Source organism: Podarcis liolepis, assembly GCF_965112155.1.
Source record: "Podarcis liolepis genome assembly, chromosome: 8".
NCBI lineage: Eukaryota > Metazoa > Chordata > Lepidosauria > Squamata > Lacertidae > Podarcis > Podarcis liolepis.
In genome coordinates this window covers 48,941,081-48,962,855 of record NC_139560.1, presented here as the reverse complement: position 1 = coordinate 48,962,855, position 21,775 = coordinate 48,941,081, and the positions used below count along the sequence as shown (strand labels likewise).

Here is a 21,775-nt window from a genome sequence, read left to right as displayed (position 1 = left end):
CAGGGGAGGTTCAGGGGGTGCTACAGACTAGGGTGGGCTGCCTCGCGCTCGTGCGCGCGCCTGCGCGCACACCCACCCACCCACACCCACTGAAAGGGGCACATATATATTCTATACACTCACCTCCGCCACAGAATAGGCTGCATAAAGAGAGCCCCATTTGCAGAAAGGAGGGAGTTTTGACAGACACGCACGTACATATGACACCAGGAAAGGAAGAGGGGGGATTTCAGAGCGGCGCCAAGCCGTTTCTAGAGCAGTTGTTTTCTTCTTTAGTGTCTCCTTGCCACCCTCACCTGTAAAGGGGGTGACCTACAAGGTGGGGGTGTCCTACAAAGGGGGTGTCACTCGCGTAACTGCCGTTGCTCCTTCCCTCCCCGCCTCCCCCCTCCCCGCGGAGTCTGCGGTGGAGATACTGGTGGTTTCCTCTCCTTACCTTCTCTCAGCGGAAGGGAGGCGGCTCTTTACAAGAAGCGCCGTCCTTTAAAGAAGATCCGAATTCCGCAGCCACCCCCTGCCGGTCAGCGGCGCCTGGAGTCTCAACCCCGCTCCGAAAGCCACGGCAAGAGTCAGGTTTTGACGACACCCCTTCTCTCCTCTCGCCCCCTCCCCTCAGCTCAGTCGCTCCCCTTTCCCTTGCCCCTCTCGCTCGCTCTCCCCCCACCCCCTCCGCTTTTCAAGCCCGTCAGAATGTCGGTTTGTGACTTTCCACGCGGATTGGCTGGAGCGCCGATCACGTGACCTGCAGGGCACCAGAAACGGGTAGGCACGCGCCGCCGCCGTGAGCGTTAAAGAGAAAGGGGGGGGGATTTAGAGGGCACGAGAGTAAGAGCCAACGTCATAATCACCCTCTTGTCAGAATTCCTCGGCATTCCACATAAGAAATGCTACTTCCTCCCTAGTGTACCACGCAGATGTAAGGGAGAAAATAAAAGGAATAACGGGCCCTGGCACGGTTAGAGGGCGGAGACAGAAAGCGAGTGCCTGGTGCGCATGCGCACCCGTCGTCTAGTTTTCCCTTCTCGGGTGGCGCTGCTGGAAATTTCTGGAAATACCAGCGGCGGTTGTCCGAAGAGGCAGGCTACGGGTAAGAGAAAGAACGCGCGGGCTAGGCTTCCTCGCTTGGGCCGAATGCGAATGGAGGCATCTTCGCCCCGGAGCCACTCCTACAGGTCACTCCCTTCCCCAGGGAAGGGCTTTCCGGCGGCGGTGGCGCAGTGAGTTTTCATAAACATCGAACGCGCATGCGCGGCTGGTGTGTGTGGCTCAACCGCATCCTAATAAAAGCGCGGAGGTTGGGGGGGGGGACAGCAGGACGCAGGGCTTTGCTCCCCTGTGAGGACTACAGTCTCACGGGGCTAACGCGTGGGGAACAAGGGCTTCTGCAAAGAGCACCGGTTCACGTTGCACGAGAACTGAATTAGCCTCCCCACCACTGCAGAGCGTGCAGCCGCTGTGACCGTTTTTTGTGGTGTGTGGTCTCAGTAAGCGATATGACGAGGGAGCTCCGCGTTGGAAACGAAAACCGGTTGAGAGTGGATAGTTGGCATTAGCTTAGTATAGCAGGGTAGCGCGTAGTACTTGTAGTACTATTCACATCACTGGTTCTGACTAGGAAAAATAGCTGGAAACGTGAACTAGTGGTACAATTATACCCATTTGAGGCACAAACTTGATAAAATACTAGATTAACTTTAAATATGATATATAGCGTTCTGGAGTAGTCCCTTTCACGTCCTATACGCAGACAAGACACCTAGAAACTCGTGTGACAAGAGCCTGATCTCGTCAAGATGTCTTCTCCTCAGAACTACTGCCAAGCAGCTGGACGAATGAGTTTTATTTCTTTAGGAAGTGGCTTTTCATAAGTTTGTAGCTCAAGGCTTGTTATAATGATGTAAGGTTATATGATTAACCATCAAAAGCTGTCACGCATAGTACTAGACTTTGTGTTCTATGTAGTAGACTCACACTGGGGTTTGTTAGCTTTAGCTCGGCACCCTGATGGGAGTTAACAGATCTGGATAAATTCATGGGTGATGAAGCTATCAAGGACTAGGTTCAATAGCTATGTACTACCTCCACTGTCAAAAGGCTGCATGCCTTTTAATAGGCATTTGCTGGGACTTGCAGGTGAGGAGAAAGCTGTAGCACTCAGGTTATGCTTGTGGGCTTCGTGAACATCTGGTCAACAATATGTGAACACAGAGCTGGACTACATGAGGCTTTAGTCTGATGCAAGTCTTATATCCTTATTTTTAAAAATAAATTTTGCAATATTTACAAAGCAGAGTGGGTGTGGTTAATTGACCATAAGAATTGGATTTCGTTTTTTGAGTCTCTATGCTTTGGTTTAACATTCATATATTCAAGTTCATTTTGAACCAGGCTAAGATATTTGCCATAAGAAGTTTTATAAAACAAACTGGATACTGTGTATTGTCATCAGGATACTAGAAGACTACTGTTCCCAAACATACAGATGTTGTCATAAGCACAGGCCCGGTTTCACAGACCTTTAATACTGCATAAACCCATAAAAGGCATCAACAATAAGGCACATGTCCAGATGCGTAAAATTCTGGGATTGACATTCTGCAGTTCATAGTAGGTGCAATTTACAATTTCCATTTGATTTGTGAAAATCAGAAATTAAAACATATTAAAGTTCTAAATTAAAAGTTTATTAAAGGTGATACTTTGTTGGAAAGGCAATTAACTGGTTATAGCTTTTCCATCCACGCATGCCAAATACGTATCAGAGTTTTAAGTCCTGGACTTTCCCCCCATCAAGTTAGTGACAGCCACTGCTAAAACATGATTAAATACAGTTGCTGTAAGGAATAGAAACATCTGTCTAACCTCACAAGACCAGCTTTTAGATGCTTTAAAAATAAATTTTGGGAGGATTGTGCAGAAGCAATCATGAATCTAAAGATAATCTCCTAACTTCTCTCCGTAGATTGCAATTCTAGTTCAAGAGTACACTGTGTATCTAGTAATTTAAGTAGGTTTAGCTGCATAACATACACATTTAAAGTTAAAACTTACTTTTTTTTGTTTTTTTCACTACATGTAAGTGAACTTCATGAATGAAGTTTGGAGAGGAAAGGCGGAATGGTAATGTAGTCATTTCAAAATATTTTACTTTGAGGAGTGTACATTAAAATCTGCTTCAGATTACACAGTATATTACCCTATCTGAGTTCTGGTTTCTTACATTAAGCATCCCCAGTTGACAGCCTGATAACTCACAGCTCACTGTTCTGAAGTATAGGTAAACGTACCCCTGACTGTAAGGTCCAGTTGCAGACGACTCGGGTTGCGCGCTCACCTCGCTCTGTAGGCCGACGGAGCCGGCATTTGTCCGTAGACAGCTTCCGGGTCATGTGGCTAGTATGACTAAGCCGCTTCTCGTGAACCAGAGCAGCACACAGAAACGCCGTTTACCTTCCCGCCGGAGCAGTACCTATTTATCTACTTGCACTTGACGTCCTTTCGAACTGCTAGGTTGTGTGGATGCTGCTGGGTTACAACTCGTATTATCCCTGAAACTGGCTTTTGCTGGCTATGGCTGATGAGGGTAGAAGTTCAACAATACCTGGAGGGCCACAGGTTAGCTATGTATATATTCCACTTGCACAGCAGTTTGGTCTCTGTTAATATCATATTTTTCCCACCCCCCTTTCTACTCAATTTTTTTTTGACTGCTTGTTAGATTTATATAATTTATGTACCTAAAAATATGTATATTAAATAAAAGCTTTTTAAAGAGACTTTATTTTGTTCTTATTTTAATTTCAAATTTATGTAAAATTGATATAAAGTGTTGTGTTATTTGGGTTAGAATAGCCCTGGTTTGGGGATGATTCTTGCATTTTCCATTCGCCTATAACAAAATTAATAAATATTAACAATAATAAAACTTGAATTTTAATCTCAGGTGAGTAACTATACTAAAGTAAAATTATTATACCAGACTGTAAGCAACTGAACTCATGTTTTCATCTGTATGCAGTTCAGATTTTATTTTCTGAAGTAGTTCCTTACAGCTAGAACAATAGTCTTAAAGGTCTGGCTGAACTCCAAAACCAGGTCCCTTGGGTGGTTCTGTCAGAGAAGTGAGACCACCAGCTGGCTCACAAGAGAAGCGCCCACTCCTGCAAAAAGAGAGAGCAATTAACTTATGCATTACTTCCATTGCACTACTCATCTTCAAGGGTAAACAGAAGTAGACTCATTTTCTTCAAACCTCTTTAGTTCTGGATATTTGTGAAAACATGAACCTAGTCGCAAGTTTAAAAACAAGTTCAAAAGCCAATGTATGCATGCTACTTTCTAAGCACAATTGTAGTTTTTGCATGCTCAACTTTATAGCTCCACTGAAGTAACGGGCTTACATCTGAGTATAGGATCAGGCTGTGTCTTGTAAACCAAAGACATAGGTTGAATTTTACAAGCTGAATGTTAGGAAAAAACCGTCAGTTGTTAAATTACTGTGTGTTTATTACATTTTTATATTGCCGTTTTTATAATAATAATAATAATAATAATAATAATAATAATAATAATAATAAAAAATTAATTTATACCCCACCCATCTGGCTGGGTTTCCCCAGCCACTCTGGGCGGCTTCCAAAAGAATATTAAAATACTGTGATACATCTGAGGACCCCCATATTATTCTCACAGCAACCCACTGAAATAGGTTAAGCATATATGGGACCAGCCCAGTCTTCCTGTGAGCGACATGGCTGAGCAGAGATTTGAATCTGGTTCTCTCTGGTCTTAGTCTAGCACTGTACCTCACTGGCATAACATTATTCCTCTGTAGCAAGCATACAATCAAATAACAAAAGAAAGTGATGTGGCAAATACTGTTTCTCAAAAATAAAAATAATTTCGTGTCTGAGAGCATCACAATTTGACCATAACTTGCAAAATGATTGCCACAAATCAGTGAATCTGATTTATTTAGAGTGCTGTATAGCCACTGAAGGCACTTGATCTGAAATCTATGCAGTGTAAAACTAGCTTGAGCCTCCTGACTGTAAAGAAGTGAAGATGTAAGCCTGTCAAATAAACACTTGAATAAACACACAATTAAATTTAGAAGCAATCCCATCTCTGAAGTTTGGTCAAGACTCAATACTGCTGTGAATTCAGCTATTTCAATTAAATGTTTTGGCAATTAGGACACAGACCCTTAAAGTGTATAAACTTGAAGCATCATTGGAATAAAGGTTTATATTTGGTTTCCCATATCTATAGATATGTTTGCAACTTGCTGTGGAAAGAATATGTAATGCTAATTACATACAATGTTACTGTTCCCAATTTTCCTTAGTATTTATTATATGGTACAAATGAATAAAATACCTTGGTCCAGGTTTTGGAACTTTTCCAGCTTTTAGTTCATCAATTATGTCTTCTATGTCTTTTGTTGTCAGATCTTCCTGAAATGTGAAATAAGGAAAATGTAAACATTTCCAGACATTTAAAAAAGTATGATAGCATTTTTTGGGGACTAAAAGTATCACTCTGTGGTAATTCTATTAACTCTTGAAAAAATGTAGGCATAATTACAGCTTTTAAGTGGGGCAGGTTTCCTGCTGTCTAGTAGATCCTACAATTTGTCAATATGGTTATGGGAACAAATGCTCACAGCAATACGCTACTGTCACACAGCAAACACGGAATACAAACTGGTTCAAATCTAGCTCATTTCCAATTAAAAAAGTTAACAATAAACTTAATTATTTATAGTTACAGATGGGTAGCCGTGTTGGTCTGCCATAGTCAAAATAAAAAAATTCCTTCCTGTAGCACCTTAAAGACCAACTAAGTTAGTTCTTGGTATAAGCTTTCGTGTGCATGCACACTTCTTCAGATACACTTCTTCAGATAATTATTTATGTGAGGAAACAACTTTTAGTACTATTAAAATAAAGAAAAAACAGGATAAGTTAAACTGGATAAACATAGTTTGATTACATTGGGTTATACTTGGTTACTCTGAATAGTAAACTCAGATGGTAAGCACCAAGAGGTATTGCAGAAGTACACTTTAAAGGGGTGGTACAGGACAACCCCTCTTCTAACAGCTCATTGAGGACTGAGCACACTCAGTATCTGGTGGGGAAACAAAAGTGTGTGTTTGGGGGAGGAAGGGGGAGTGAAATGAGTTAACCTGCTAGCACTGTCCTCTTCCAGGATATCAGAACAGGAGCTCCCTAGTTATTTTAATGCAAATATTTTGTTACAATTTTGGGGGCTATTTTGCCATGCAAATTCCAAAGCAAACCTACTTAAGTGTCCCAGTAGTACAGGACAGAATAAGTTGCGGCTAAGAGAGAGGGGCTTATGACAACCTTGCAATAAAGTCATACTGTATGCCGCAAATCAAGCTCAAGTGGTTATTACACTTCAGCGTTGTTCAGATGTATTACACTCTAGTGCAGGTTTGAGGATTGGGATGAAGCAAATAGCGTGTGCAAATCTGCAGTGATACCCATTTCTCTCATTGCAGATTGAGCTGATAAAAGATTTTACAACAACCCTGCAGGGTTGTTGCAGGCTGGGGGCTGTGCTGAGAGAGAGAGATAGAGAAGCTTATGACAGCTCTGCCATATGCAACTATTAATATTGCAGGTCAGAGGTGGAGCTAAAGTCGATTCATATTACCAGTCAAAAATTCTCCATACTTCTCAGGAGGAAGAAAAGGCCACTCTGCATGAACTGCTACTTCAGACCACCTTGCAGAGAGGAAGGTTTGTGTTCTATTAACTTGCATGTAGACCAGCTGCACTTTATATTAAGGTTGGAGTCAAGTCAAGGAAGAGACTACTTTTTTGATGCTAGTGTTTGTGTATTCATCTCCCCTAAAGCCACAGGATCAGACAACAAATGCACCCCATGGATACACTGCAACATTTTGATGGAGGGACTCACTTGTACTTACATAATAGTTATCATTTATTTGTACCATTGGTGCATTTACGCAAGCCCCCAAACATTCCACTTCAATCAGAGTGAAGAGTTTATCAGGTGTTGTTTCTCCAACTTTTATACCTAGGGACATAAGCAAAAACAAAGCATTAGAACCTTGCAGGCCTTTTCCCACTTGCCCTGGGAGACCGGGGCCCTGACTGACTCCAGCTACAAAAGCTGAGGCTGCTGAACACTCTTGGGCTGGGGTATTGTTTCGGGGGAGGTTATTGCTGTTATTTATATTTTTTAAAAAATATCTTTGTTTTAGATCTTATTAGGATTTATGTGGAAATTGTTTAATTTTGTTGTATGTTTATTGTTTATGACCACTTTTGTTGTTTGTAATTATGTATTTTTTCATGTTGTAAGCCACCTTGAGCATGGTTTGAACTATGGAAAGGAGGAATACAAATAAAATGATGTATGTATGTCTGTAATCTCAAACAGTAAATTTTCATAGTGATTTCCTTAAATATAAACAAGGACAAAATGCATAGATTGTGCCTGTTTAGTTGAGTTGGGAATCATGTGCAAACAGGTGCTCTCTGTGTGATTCCCAGCCTGATCTAGCAGCAGGGGTTGCATTCAAACTTGCAAGACTATAAAGATCTGGCTGTTAGAGCAGGCTGGAGAATCTAGTTTTATAGTGCATGCACTGTTGAATAAGGACTAATATTTAAAATTATAGCTGTTTTAGACCTTATAAAACTGAAAGCAGTTGGCTGCATTATATGAACGCCTGTGTGGCAGTGGCATCCTGCCAGGATGACAGCTACACCCCCACCACTGTAATATATTTAGCGAAGTGTCAGGATGTGAAAACTTAATGTTTCTCTCCATTGTTGAACAGATCCATAAAGGTTGTACTTGTCTCATAACATTCAAAAGGTTACTGACCAAGGTGTGGTAGAGTGAGAGATGATGTCTGGTTAGACCTGGACAAAGATCCAAGCTATAGAAACTATAGCATTAAAACAGCCACAGCCATTTTTAAGCAAATTAGGAGAGGGGATGTTGAAAACATTAGGCTCCCTTAATTTTTATGTTTACCTCCTTTTTCAGCATTTCCTGAAACTTCAAGTTGTATATACTGTATAACCTGTTATTCAGAACAGAATGAAGTCCCCAGAAGAGAAGGGCATACAATTTCTAGTTGTAATGTGGGCTTACGGTTATGCAGATAATTATCACTGCTGTTAAGCAGGCCTGCTCCTATGCTCTCATTTAAAGTGTTTTCAGTATCAGTTTAAAACACTATTATTTGAAGTGATGAGGTTTTCACATTTTAGATTGATTCCAAACACTTTCTTTACTTTCATTTCCAGGAAGAAAAAGGTGTAGTAGCAGAGAAAATGACTATACATTTAAAATGTTCTGGAGCCTTACCAAATCCTCTGTAAAAGGTAGTACAATGTAAATGAAGAACCCCACATAAGAGAAGTAAGCTATATATCTTACCAAGCTTCTTCTGAATGGCTTCTAATATGCTATCCGAGTCACACAGCATGCAAGGCGTAGTGGTGCAGATCTGAATATGGTATTTCCCAACGGGTTTACGATTATACATTGTATAAAAGGTTGCTACTTCATAAACTCTCATGGGAGGTATGTCTAGAATCTCAGCAACCTGTAACAACAAAAGACTGTTTTATTTTTTCAGGACATAAAATGAGCAGTTTCAACTAACACCAACATTTTGAAAAGCAATTATAATGCCAGCGATGATATGAATCCTTGTATTTCTTAACCAACATTTCCCCCCCACAAAATGTGGTAGTAAATGTGCATTTTTTTCAAGCGTTTGTTCTTCCAAGATTGATTATTAACAAGGTGTTATTGTTAATAATTATTAACAAGGTGTTATTGTTAATATAGTCCATGACCCGGACTACAGTTACCATCAGCCCCAGCTAGGAGAGCCTTTGGGATACGAATGATGGAATTTGAATCCAACAACAATAGTAGATCCACAGGCCATGATTTAATCCCATGAACTCACTGGTAGAAATTATCAATAAATATTTTAAAGTGCTAGATTTGAGACTATTCAAAACCATTTTACAGACTATCAAAACTATTTACAGACTAGAAAATGTTCTACCACATAATTCAAAGCAGCACCAAAAAAACCACATCCCTGTTGTCCTATTCTGTCTTTTAGTATACCTATGAGTGCACTACCCTTGACCTGCATATTGTACATCAGCAACGTAGTAGGATAGGAACAGTCAGTGCACTTTTATTCAGATACAGAAGTATTTTAGAAGATTTCTTCATGACACAACTTTATTAAAAATCCATAGTATAGACAGTAAAGCTTTTAATAACTACTACTACTTACACTGGTATAGCTTCTTTCACATAATGTGCTTTACATTTTGTACAAGACTAACCAACTATTATAAACAGCATTATCCATGATTCATATGCAAAAATATGCAATAATGATTACATACAAACAAATAAACATACATACAACTGATCAAATAAACAACAGGAACATTCCAAAGGGCCTTAAGAAATCATGTACAATATTCCTTAACTCAAGACCAATAATCACATAAGCAAATGATTAAACAGATCAATTCTCATGCTCAAACAACTGTAAACTCAAACTCAGGTCTCACACTCAAAACATTTTTAAACCCTTAACTAATATCCACAAAAAACCTGCCTTAGTGAAATATTGAATATAGGCAAGCTATATAAGCCAAAAGTTGGCCTGTCTGATATTCTGTTCTCTTAATCTACACATCAATCTCTGACTTTTGTCTTCTGGGTTTCTGGGGTTTTCCTGTTGTTATTCTGTCTTTCACAGCTACAATAAACCTACCACTAAAATTATGGACTGGTCCTTTCTTCGTCAGAGGGCAAACGGGCAAATTTAGCAGGGGATCAAATACTTTCCCCCCCCTCACTGTAAATACGATAGCTTAGCTACCAGGATATATTCCCCAACATCTGTTATACCACTCTGTGATGGACTGGATGTTGATGGAGCTCCAGTTCCCTTCGTATAGGATTCTGGATGCAGCTAATAAGCACCCATTTCCAAATGTCATGTTTTACTGACACATCCAAGTAATTCAACAACAACAACAACAACAACGTGTAGCAGAACTCTGTATACCAGAAACCTATTCTTTTGGTCTTTAATCATTCTCAAACATTTTTTGCCCAGTTGCATTTCCACCTAAGATGATAAAACCACCCTCCTCTTTTTGGTATTTGCAGAAGGTGTCTGGGTAATTACTATTTTATGTCGTTTCGCAAGAGTAATATACCACTGGGGCCATGCATATACAGTGGTACCTCGGGATGCGAACGGGATCCGTTCCAGAGCCCCGTTCGCGTCCCAAACTGAACGTAAGACATGACCGTCTGCGCATGCGTGAGCAGTGAAACCTGGAAGTAACACGCTCCTGTTAGTTCCAGGTTGCCGTGGAGCGCAACCCGAAGGCGCTCAACCTGAAGTGTATTTATCCCGAGGTATGACTGTAAAACGGTTCTTGCTTGTTCCCATATTTAACAGAAACTTACAAACCAATAGCCGAAGTTTTTCCTACACTTTCATCAGAACATTTTCACCAATATTCTGAGCCCACTTGAGAATGTATTCCTTGACTTGTTCTTCTGCATCATAATGTAACAATAATTGATGAACTTCAATATAAGCTTCTCAAACTCTGCCATATCTTTTTGTTGATCATTATATCTAAGAATGTGTTTGAAAATATCTTAACCATGGAGGGTTTGCCTCCTGAAATAATGAAGTACCTTATTCATCGCTGATATAGGTAGCCATCCATGCTGTCTTTGGGCTAGATCCAGGACTGACATCACTGCTCCAGATTTGTGTCCCTCTGGATAGTTGCTTACTATTGCCTCTATTCGCTGTTAAAGAAAATAAGCATTACAATAGCAAAAAAAAAATCAGTTTTCTGTAAAGATACAGCCTATCAAGTATCATGACATACCTTATAGTTTTCAGGTGTGAAATCAAATTGAGTATTTGGGTTGTTTTCAGGAGTATCTCTGTGCTGTACAAACAAAATAATGAAACAATTACACATATTTAGAACACATATGTCAGATGCAGCAAAAACAAGACTATTCTACCTTAATAGTTATGTAGAAGATGGTATTTTGTACAAACACAGCTTCTCGTGCAAGTATGAAAAGATGCATCTGCAAAAAAAATTCTTCTATTCAACAGATACAGGAGCTGCTTTCTCCTATACATCTGGTCAGCCTATTTCAAACAGACTGAAATAAAATATTGTTCCCTGCAGTTTAATCATAGACTCAACACAATATGAAAAAAGCTTTTTTAAAAGACTAACACTTTAGGGAATTAGAGCTTCAACCCTGTATAAGTATTATAGGTAAATTCCACTAGTATCAACATTGGTGTATTTGCTTTAAGGATTGCAAAAATAAAAACGCAATGCAAACTGTAGGGATTGTACAACAGTCAGCTGATTAGTCAAAATTTAACTATCACTTTACTATTTCATAGTCCCCAAGCCAAGTTAATACCAAACGGGACAGCCAGAATATCTCCTAGCATGAAACATAGTATGAAGTACAGGCAGGTTGAAACTGCTACAGTGCACCTTTTCTTGAAAAAACATCCCTTGATCCACTCTCCAACTACCTACTACCTTCCATCTTTGAACTCCTAGAGCATGCCGCTTATTCCTGTAATGTTGCCTTTTTCTTTCCTACTCAACTCCCTCCACAGCCCTTCTTCTTTGTCCCCTTGGCAAAGACTCTGGTTCATACCCTAATCATCTCTCATATAGAATAGCGCAATCTTCTCCTTGCTGGTCTTCTCAATTTTGCCTTCTCATTTCTTTTCCAGCACTCTCCTGCCAAAATTGTTCACTTCTGTTGCTGCTCTGATTGTGAGACACTCCTCCCTAAATCCCCTCACTGGTTTTTACTTAGTTCCCACATTCAGAACATACACCTTGCTCTTACCTTCAAATGTCTTTCCCCTTCTCATCTCTCCACTATATCCAATATATCCCTGCCCATGACGTTTGCCCCTCCAGCTTCACCATTCTGTGTGTTTACTGCTGCCTTCTTTTCCCTCCCCATCGTCTTTGTTTTCCCTGTACAGAAGTTTAGTTAAGCTCCTCAGAGACAGGGACCAGTACTTTTGTGCTCTGTAAAGTGTTATGCATATTGATGGCATTATATACATAAATAATAATTACATCTCAAGTAAAGAAAAAAAGCACTAAATACGTTCAAGTAGCTAAGTGCCTGATAAAAATTAAAAGCAATAATTTCTGCTTGAGAATACAAAAGAGCTACAGAGGGTATAATTATGTATTGCAATATAGGTAAACATAGAGGAGTCATGTATCATAAAGAATGGTTTATGTTATTTTTCTGAGCATATATATATATATAGGCACATTTAGACCCATGGCCTCATATTGTGTAGTTTTCCCCACTGCACATTTTGTCTTTATATCAGCAGGTCATCTATATTAGGGGAAGATGCCTTTTATTCAGTCAAACTGTCTCAGTATTGTATATGCTGAGTGGCAGTAGCTCTCAAAAGTTTCAGCAAGGAGTCTTTCCTGATCCTACCTGTAAATGTCAAGGGGGTTGAACCTGGGACATTTTTGCATACAAGGCATGTGCTCCACCATTAAGCTAGACAGCAGGACTTAACATCAGAAGTGTTGTAAAGTCATACAACATGGGCAAAATTTATCAAGCCTTACTGACATTTCATCATACCCTACCGAGTGGGGTTAATGTTGTGATAACTCTTTTGCTGCCTTCATGCCAAATTTCTCTTGCCTGTCTATTTACAGGTTCCAGTTACAGTGGTACCCCGCAAGACGAACGCCTCGCGAGACGAAAAACTCGCAAAACGAAAGGTTTTTTCGTTTTCGAGTTGCCTCGCAAGACGAATTTCCCTATGGGCTTGCTTCGCAAAACGAAGCTTGCCCCGGGGACAGCGGATCTTCTCTTTGAAGCAAGGGGCCGCGGGGAGATAGCGATCTCCCTGCAGCCCCTTGCTGCAAAAGACCGGGAGAAGCGGGGAAGCGAAGCGCTTCGCTTCCCGCTTCCCCCGCACCTCTTCTAAAGCAAGGGGCTGGGGGGAGATAGCGATCTCCCCGCAGCCCCTTGCAGCAAAAGATGTCGGGGGAAGCGGGAAGCGAAGCGCTTCGCTTCCCGCTTCCCCCGCACCTCTTCTAAAGCAAGGGGCTGGGGGGAGATAGCGATCTCCCCCCAGCCCCTTGCAGCAAAAGATGTCGGGGGAAGCGGGAAGCGAAGCGCTTCGCTTCCCGCTTCCCCCGCACCTCTTCTAAAGCAAGGGGCTGGGGGGAGATAGCGATCTCCCCCCAGCCCCTTGCAGCGAAAGATGTCGGGGGAAGCGGGAAGCGAAGCGCTTCGCTTCCCCGCTTCCCCCGACGTCTTTTGCTGCAAGGGGCTGCGGGGAGATCGCTATCTCCCCCCAGCCCCTTGCTTTAGAAGAGGTGCGGGGGAAGCGGGAAGCGAAGCGCTTCGCTTCCCGCTTCCCCCGACATCTTTTGCTGCAAGCGGCTGAAGGGAGATCGCTTCTCCCGGTGCTCCGAAGCCGGGCGGGGGGCATGGGACACCTCCCGCCGCAGCGGGGACACCTTTTGAAGGCAGGCGGGGGGGGGGGCAAAGACTTTGGCCCCCCGCCCGCCTTCAGAAGAGGTCCAGGACCTCTTCTGAAGGCTGGCGGGGGGCAAAAGTCTTTGTCCCCCCTGCCTGCCTTCCCAGGGGCTTTTAAATCGCCCCGGACAGCGGAGAAGTCCTCCGCTGTCCGGGGCGATTTTAAAATGCCGCCCGCCAGCATTTTAAGATCGCCCCGCACAGCGGAGAAGTCCTCCGCTGTCCCAGGGTTTTTTAAAATGCTGGGGGTGGGAAGAAAAGCCCTTGTCCCCCCCCCCCAGCCTTCAGACGAGGTCCGGGGACAGACTGTCCCCGGACCTGGTCTGAAGTCGGTTTCCCTAGGAACGCATTAATTGATTTTCAATGCATTCCTATGGGAAACCGTGCATCGCAAGACGAAAAAACCGCAAGACGAAGAGAATTGCGGAACGAATTAATTTCGTCTTGCGAGGCACCACTGTACAGTAGAACTTCTACTCACGACCACAATCCATTCCGGAGGCCCATCCTTATGGTGAAACGGGTCATTGGGAGAGGTGCCGTTGTGCGCAGGCAGCGATCACCCGCTTCTGCGCATGTGCAAATGGCGATTGCCGCTCCTTTGCGTCTGCGAATGGCAATAGCCCCTGCGCATGCGGAAACGGCAGCAAACCCACTGGTTATTTCCAGGTTTCCCGCCGTCGCAACTCGGAATGTCTGCGAGTGGAGGCGGTTTTAAGTAGAGGTTCTACTGTACAGTTAAGTGAAAATGTAGATACAAGTCTTTGAAATAAAGCCAAATAGAAGCACCAGTTTGTACAAAGCAACAACAGTATCAAAGTTACAATTATGACCCACGAAAACTTCCTGCTGAAACAGGTTAACTTCCAGGTTAACAGTACCACCATTACTGCAGAACAGATGCATTATTCCAACACCCAAATAAACAGAAATAATTAAAGCTTTTGAACTCATATGGAGTTACTCAAATACATTCTCTCTCCATAAAATCTCATCTTCATTAATATAAAAAGGAGAGATATTATCAATGTAGTCTTACATTTGCTGAGAAAAATGGATTGTGATATTACTGTGGAGGACAAGTGATAAAAAAGACAATAAAAACCACATTTCTCAATTTTCAGTTACATCTGCTTTAGTTGTACATACAAATTGCTTACCACAAACAAAGCTCCACCACCACCATTGCGTACAGCTGTTGCATGAAGAGAGCGAATCTGTGCCACCTACAAAGCACATTTTATAGAAGGTAAGCATCTGTTTTAAAGTTACATCTTACATATAGAGTACTGCATTTAAAAAAAAAGGAGGGAATACCAGAGAAACCAATATTTAACCCACCTGAAAAAAGTTTTGTGTCTGCCCATCCCTTCTGCTCCTAAACAACTTATATAATTCATGATGGCGCTACCAACTGGAAGCTCAGAGCAAAAGATGATGATGGGCATGATTTTAGCCTGCCTGTGACCCTCCTATGAGAACCGCCTCAAATACTTCTTTTCCACAGGAACTACTAAACCACAGTAAAGTTTGCTTGTGCATCAGTTTTCAAAGCTTTATCACCCTCAGCCATTATATCAATCCACTGTCTCACACCAATATGCTTGATTGGAACCCTCCAGTAATTTTGATCTAACAGCATGCTTATCTAACAACTAAGTGGTCTGCATCATAGAAGACTACCAAAGTGTGCTGCAGCACTAAAGAAGGCACATTACTTGAATCACTGAAATTGCTATGCAGTGGTGCCTCGCAAGACGAAATTAATTCGTTCCGCAATTCTCTTCGTCTTGCGGTTTTTTCGTCTTGCGATGCACGGTTTCCCATAGGAATGCATTGAAAATCAATTAATGCGTTCCTAGGGAAACCGACTTCAGACCAGGTCCGGGGACAGTCTGTCCCCGGACCTCGTCTGAAGGCTGGGGGGGGGGACACAAGGGCTTTTCTTCCCACCCCCAGCATTTTAAAAAACCCTGGGACAGCGGAGGACTTCTCCGCTGTGCGGGGCGATCTTAAAATGCTGGCGGGCGGCATTTTAAAATCGCCCCGGACAGCGGAGGACTTCTCCGCTGTCCGGGGCGATTTAAAAGCCCCTGGGAAGGCAGGCAGGGGGGACAAAGACTTTTGCCCCCCGCCAGCCTTCAGAAGAGGTCCTGGACCTCTTCTGAAGGCGGGCGGGGGGCCAAAGTCTTTGCCCCCCCCCCCCGCCTGCCTTCAAAAGGTGTCCCCGCTGCGGCGGGAGGTGTCCCATGCCCCCCGCCCGGCTTCGGAGCACCGGGAGAAGCGATCTCCCTTCAGCCGCTTGCAGCAAAAGATGTCGGGGGAAGCGGGAAGCGAAGCGCTTCGCTTCCCGCTTCCCCCGCACCTCTTCTAAAGCAAGGGGCTGGGGGGAGATAGCGATCTCCCCGCAGCCCCTTGCAGCAAAAGATGTCGGGGGAAGCGGGAAGCGAAGCGCTTCGCTTCCCGCTTCCCCCGCACCTCTTCTAAAGCAAGGGGCTGGGGGGAGATAGCGATCTCCCCCCAGCCCCTTGCAGCAAAAGATGTCGGGGGAAGCGGGAAGCGAAGCGCTTCGCTTCCCGCTTCCCCCGCACCTCTTCTACAGCAAGGGGCTGGGGGGAGATAGCGATCTCCCCCCAGCCCCTTGCAGCGAAAGATGTCGGGGGAAGCGGGAAGCGAAGCGCTTTTGCTGCAAGCGGCTGAAGGGAGATCGCTTCTCCCGGTGCTCCGAAGCCGGGCGGGGGGCTTCGCTTCCCGCTTCCCCCGACATCTTTCGCTGCAAGGGGCTGGGGGGAGATCGCTATCTCCCCCCAGCCCCTTGCTTTAGAAGAGGTGCGGGGGAAGCGGGAAGCGAAGCGCTTCGCTTCCCGCTTCCCCCGACATCTTTCGCTGCAAGGGGCTGGGGGGAGATCGCTATCTCCCCCCAGCCCCTTGCTTTAGAAGAGGTGCGGGGGAAGCGGGAAGCGAAGCGCTTCGCTTCCCGCTTCCCCCGACATCTTTCGCTGCAAGGGGCTGGGGGGAGATCGCTATCTCCCCCCAGCCCCTTGCTTTAGAAGAGGTGCGGGGGAAGCGGGAAGCGAAGCGCTTCGCTTCCCGCTTCCCCTGACATCTTTCGCTGCAAGGGGCTGGGGGGAGATCGCTATCTCCCCCCAGCCCCTTGCTTTAGAAGAGGTGCGGGGGAAGCGGGAAGCGAAGCGCTTCGCTTCCCGCTTCCCCCGACATCTTTTGCTGCAAGGGGCTGGGGGGGAGATCGCTATCTCCCCCCAGCCCCTTGCTTTAGAAGAGGTGCGGGGGAAGCGGGAAGCGAAGCGCTTCGCTTCCCGCTTCCCCCGACATCTTTCGCTGCAAGGGGCTGGGGGGAGATCGCTATCTCCCCTCAGCCCCTTGCTTTAGAAGAGGTGCGGGGGAAGCGGGAAGCGAAGCGCTTCGCTTCCCCGCTTCCCCCGGTCTTTTGCAGCAAGGGGCTGCAGGGAGATCGCTATCTCCCCGAGGCCCCTTGCTTCAAAGAGAAGATCCGCTGTCCCCGGGGCAAGCTTCGTTTTGCGAAGCAAGCCCATAGGGAAATTCGTCTTGTGAGGCAACTCGAAAACGAAAAAACCTTTCGTTTTGCGAGTTTTTCGTCTCGCGAGGCGTTCGTCTTGCGGGGTACCACTGTAAATAGTACCCAAATAAAGTGCAGTAGTAGGAAAACATTGCAAATCAATGTGCTAAGAGGTCATAGAGAAGGAAACGGGAAAAGAAGTACAGTATATGCTTGGGCAGGTCTTGGGCAAGAGGCAATTTTACCATGAAGCAAGTGTACAATAACTAATATGACCAAACAGATTATCAATGCCCATTACTGTATAGCTATTGCCAAAACATAGAACTTAATGAGAAGCTATCTACAGGCTTCTGGCTAAGCAACAAAAATGAACCTGAATTTATCTTGGAATACCTATTTGCCACTATATACTCTCTCCTAGTGGTTGTCTTGAGAAATAGTCTGGTAGCACACTGCTGCAAGAATTCAGGTGTGTGTTGATATACCTTTTCAAGTTTACAAAAGAGAAGGAACAGCAGTTGTATGCATTTGAACAGCATGGTGCATCACTGTGAGAGAACATCAGAACACTTTCCTAAACTGCTGCCTAACTTTAGAGAAGGGATGATAAACATGGACTAAAAATAGCCACATCCATATTCCAACCCTGCCTCCCACAAACTTTAGTTGTAGGAGGTAAAAAACCACAAGTGTTTAGAAACAAATAGTTAGGCAATCATTTTTTTTCCCCTGCAGGGGCACCAGAATCTGTTGCTCATCTAAAAGCTACTGTTTTTAGAAATTAATTATTCAAACAGCACATAGTTCAAACTATGGTATTCACTACCACATGATGTAGTGACATGTTAACTCCAATTTAATTACTTTAAAAGGGAATTAGACAAATGATTGAGATAAGACTATCAATGGCTACTAGTTATGATGGCTATATGCCATGTTCAGAGACAATATGCCTCTGAATACCACTTGTTAGCGAGGGCTATTGCCTTGGTGTCCTGCTTTCCATTGCTCTTTGGCTGTCCATTGTGGGGAAAAGGATGCTGAACTAGACAAGCCTTTGATCTGATACATCAGGATTCTTATGTGACCGGTGCCAAAAACAAATTTTAATTTTAAATTAAATGGAATGTTTTCTTATTAAAGTAGAATCCTAGAATTGTAGTGTTGGAAGGGGCCATAGGGATCATCTAGTGTCCAACCTGTAATGCAGGAATCTTTCGCCGAATGTGGGGCTCAAACTCACAACCCTGGGATTAAGAGTTTCCTGCTCTACTGACTGACCTATATTATTCATTTATATACAGAAATTTGTACGCACATACAACTATTAATATGCTTCATGAAAACAGCTCAATAAAGTATGCAAACTCTACTATTTAAAGTAACTCCTTAAAAAGGAATGAGACTGTTCCTTTAATAAAAAATATATTCAAAATGCACTAGAAATTCATCAATCTTGCAACTGTCTTAATGCTCTTGTGGTAATTTCTATAACTGTTTCCGATCCCTTTTTGCCTGCAATTAGGGAACTCCTTTTCCATGCTAAGAAATACACATTGTCCTCTTCTTTCACCACCCACCTGTCAAAAACATGTATTTACGGTACTTAAAAACCAAAGTGACACACAAAGTCCAAGTTATCTTAGATTTTATGCTGTTCATCTCAGCAGTAGCCCCTGCTATGGAATACCAATTCCAGTCACTGTGATTCCTATTCACTAGCTATCTCTTAGGTATAACACAGGACTCCTGCCATCATTGGGCTCACCCAGGGCTTGTGTCGCTGGTCTGTTGGGCAGCCTTTGTCTGTGGTCAGAGGGAAAAAGCAGCAACGATAAAGAAGCGCAGCACAAGGTCTGGGCAAGTAAACAGACAACAAGGAGGGTAGTGCCGGTGATGAAACAGGCATGACAGATACAGACCTACATGTTTAAATGGGGCCTGCCACGGAATCTATCTAAAGCCGGAATCGATTTAAAGTGATTCCTAGGACCCCACAGATAAAAGAGCTCATATGCTCACCCAACCTGCGCTTCCAATTCTCTATCCACAACTTTATCAAGATTTGACAGGATTAGGAGTTTGGTCTAACGCTGTCACTTGCAGTAGTTTGAACGTTCCCAAGACCTAACTTCACGTTACACGCGAAAAATGTGTAACGCAACCCTTACGGTCGCTCCTGCTGAAGAACAGCCATTCCAAAAAAAAAAAAGAGGGTGGCATTCAGGAGGTGAAGAAGACGACGGCGGCATTTGTCCTTTCCCATCTACCTGCCTCCCCCCGGTCCGCAGCCCATTCCCTCTCCTCGTATGGTTTATTTTTCTTTTATAAGGCTTATTCCCAGCAAAGCATGGACCGTAAAGCAACCCCGCTCCCGACCAAACCCTTCGCCCAGCCCTTGTCCACCCCTCCCGCCATCTCCGCCGCAGAGGCTGCTAGGCTCTTCGGGAGCGGGTCAGGAACCGAATCAAGCTCCTCCCTTTCCCCTTCCCCCCGAGGAAGGCGAGGGCCGCCTCCATGCCCTTGGCCGCTACTGCCCTCCGCCGACACTGCCGGGGACGCCCGACCAGCGCGCTGGACGAAGCAGCGTTTCCCTCAACCCCACCGGCCCTCCTTACCGAACGCGCGAAGGCGGCCCGAAAAGGAGCGGACAGCAACATGGCGGCGCTCAGCCGCGGCTCCTCGCCGCCGCCGCCGCTGCCGGCAGACAAATGGAAAACTTCTCCTTCTCGAGGAGACGCTGCTGCTGCTACGCGCTCGGCGCCGCGCACGCAGTCGCAGTGCGAGCCGCAGGCTGATCTGCGCATGCGCGCGCGACCTCGCCGCCTGCCGGAGATTGTGGACGCGCGCCCAGAAGAGGAGGAGGAGGAAAATAGTTAGGCGATGGGTTTCGAAAGGCAGCCCGATCGCGTTATGGAATGCTAATGGAAAAACGTGTTTTTTAAGCCAGAATGTGCCAAACTTCAAAACTAGCTATATTTAGACCACAGGTGTAAATGTATTTATTTGTCCAGGTCTTTCGAACCCGATGGTTCTTAGTTTTCATGATAGATGTCATCATGTCAGATTTTTTTCTGTTTTATTTTATTTTACTGTATATATTGTATGCTGTGCCTCCAAGGAGCGCATCACAGCTGTTGGTGTCACTGTGGCAGCAGCAGAAAGCAGGTGATGCATTCCTTGGAGGACAGATCTGCTGCTCCTGTGGATCTGATCCTGCCACCTGAGGCGGTCGTCTCACCTTGCTTCATGGGTGGGCCAGTCCTAAAATTAATAATGGCTTGCCTTCAAAGTAGTGCCCATTAAAAAGAGGGTGTACTGTACTATATTGCTGAAAAAGTCATTGTATCTCTGCCCTCTCCAGGTTAAGGTTGACTCAGTTCTAGGTCTCACCTAGAGCTGTTGGGAGTTTGGTTACATACTTAGGGTGTGGTAATGAACAGGTGTTCTGTCTTTCTTTTCATCTGGTCATCCAACATGCAGTTTATCTCCTGTCCCTATTCCATAATTCCCACACCATGCTCTGGCACCACCATTTTTTAATGGGTGCTACTATGCAGCATCTGGCTGTGGGTGGCTGTTACTTGTAGCAAAGAACCATCTCATCATATGCCATGTACAAAATGTGGTGCTTACCACCATTATCAGTTGTTACTGTTAAAAGCTGCTTGTATACATATCCCGTCTCTGGAATTTAAATCCGTTGCTATTCATCCTGTTTTTTCTCTGTCTCCTCTGAAAACCACATGAATTCCAAAAAACTTTACAGCAGTTACAGGGGCCTTGTCACTCAGCTGGCACCAGCAGGGTGTACTTTGACAGTTACTGGCATGGGTATATGCTTCTACTTTTTAATTTAGAAAAAGTTTAGCCTACTGAGACCAGAATTTAGATAACAACAACAACAACTTATTATTTATACCCCACCCATCTGGCTGGGTTTCCCCAGCCACTCTGAGCGGCTTCCAACAGAATATTAAAATACAATAACCTATTAAACATTAAAAGCTTCCCTAAACAAGGCTGCCTTCAGACATCTTCTAAAAGTCTGGTAGTTGTTTTTCTCTTTGACATCTGGTGGGAGGGCGTTCCACAGGGTGGGTGCCACTGCCAAAAAGGCCCTCTGCCTGGTTCCCTGTAACTTGGCTTCTTGCAGCAAGGGAGCCGCCAGAAGGCCCTCAGCACTGAACCTCAGGATCCAGGCAGAACGATGGGGGTGGAGACGCTCCTTCAGGTATACTGGACTGAGGCCATTTAGGGCTTTAAAGGTCAGCACCAACACTTTGAATTGTGCTCGGAAACGTACTGGGAGCCAGTGTAGGTCTTTCAAGACCGGTGTTATATGGTCTCGGCGGCCGCTCCCAGTCACCAGTCTAGCTGCCGCATTCTGGATTAGTTGTAGTTTCCGGATCACCTTCAAAGGTAGCCTCACATAGAGCTCATTGCAGTACTCCAAGCGAGAGATAACTAGAGCATGCACCACTCTGGCGAGACAGTCCGCGGGCAGGTAGGGTCTCACCCTGCGTACCAGATGGAGCTGATAAGCAGCTTTCCTGGACACAGAATGACCTGCACCTC

General features: G+C 44.4%; 2 protein-coding genes and 1 long non-coding RNA gene across 9 annotated transcripts in view; 1 reads left to right on the top strand and 2 right to left on the bottom strand.

Moving 5' to 3' along the window:
* Positions 1-1,283, bottom strand: part of ANKRD12 (ankyrin repeat domain 12) — a 48,984-nt gene extending 47,701 nt beyond the window's left edge. For 2 of the 7 annotated variants that reach the window (XM_083518456.1, XM_083518458.1), the window contains exon 1: positions 437-718. The gene's annotated coding sequence lies outside the window, so the exon portion shown is untranslated. Of the gene's footprint in view, positions 1-123; positions 404-436 lie in introns of those variants that run through there. The other 5 variants (XM_083518455.1, XM_083518453.1, XM_083518452.1 and 2 more) reach the window with 5 other exon arrangements.
* A 2,130-nt stretch (positions 1,284-3,413) lies between these two features.
* LOC310714005 overlaps positions 3,414-21,775 on the top strand; it is a 206,989-nt gene continuing 188,627 nt past the window's right edge. Inside the window, exon 1 of the long non-coding RNA XR_014529503.1 lies at positions 3,414-3,510. This is a non-coding gene — a long non-coding RNA (uncharacterized lncRNA). The remainder of the gene's footprint in view (positions 3,511-21,775) is intronic.
* Positions 4,002-20,019, bottom strand: NDUFV2 (NADH:ubiquinone oxidoreductase core subunit V2). The gene is made up of 8 exons (XM_083518820.1): positions 19,816-20,019; positions 14,817-14,882; positions 10,968-11,030; positions 10,768-10,884; positions 8,449-8,617; positions 6,962-7,071; positions 5,380-5,456; positions 4,002-4,160 (listed from the first exon to the last, which is right to left on the bottom strand). The coding sequence occupies exons 1-8, from the start codon at positions 20,002-20,004 to the stop codon at positions 4,067-4,069; spliced, it is 885 nt and encodes a 294-aa protein (XP_083374946.1). The 5' UTR covers positions 20,005-20,019; the 3' UTR covers positions 4,002-4,066.

Excerpts from the sequence above, each read along its gene's own strand:
- NDUFV2 (XM_083518820.1), bottom strand. The coding sequence starts at position 20,004 with ATGCGCAGATCAGCCTGCGGCTCGCACTGCGACTGCGTGCGCGGCGCC. Across the intron at positions 10,885-10,967 it reads TCACACCTGAAAACTATAAG|CGAATAGAGGCAATAGTAAG; the intron begins GTATGTCATGAT and ends TTTCTTTAACAG. Across the intron at positions 7,072-8,448 it reads AGCCATTCAGAAGAAGCTTG|GTATAAAAGTTGGAGAAACA; the intron begins GTAAGATATATA and ends TTATGTCCCTAG.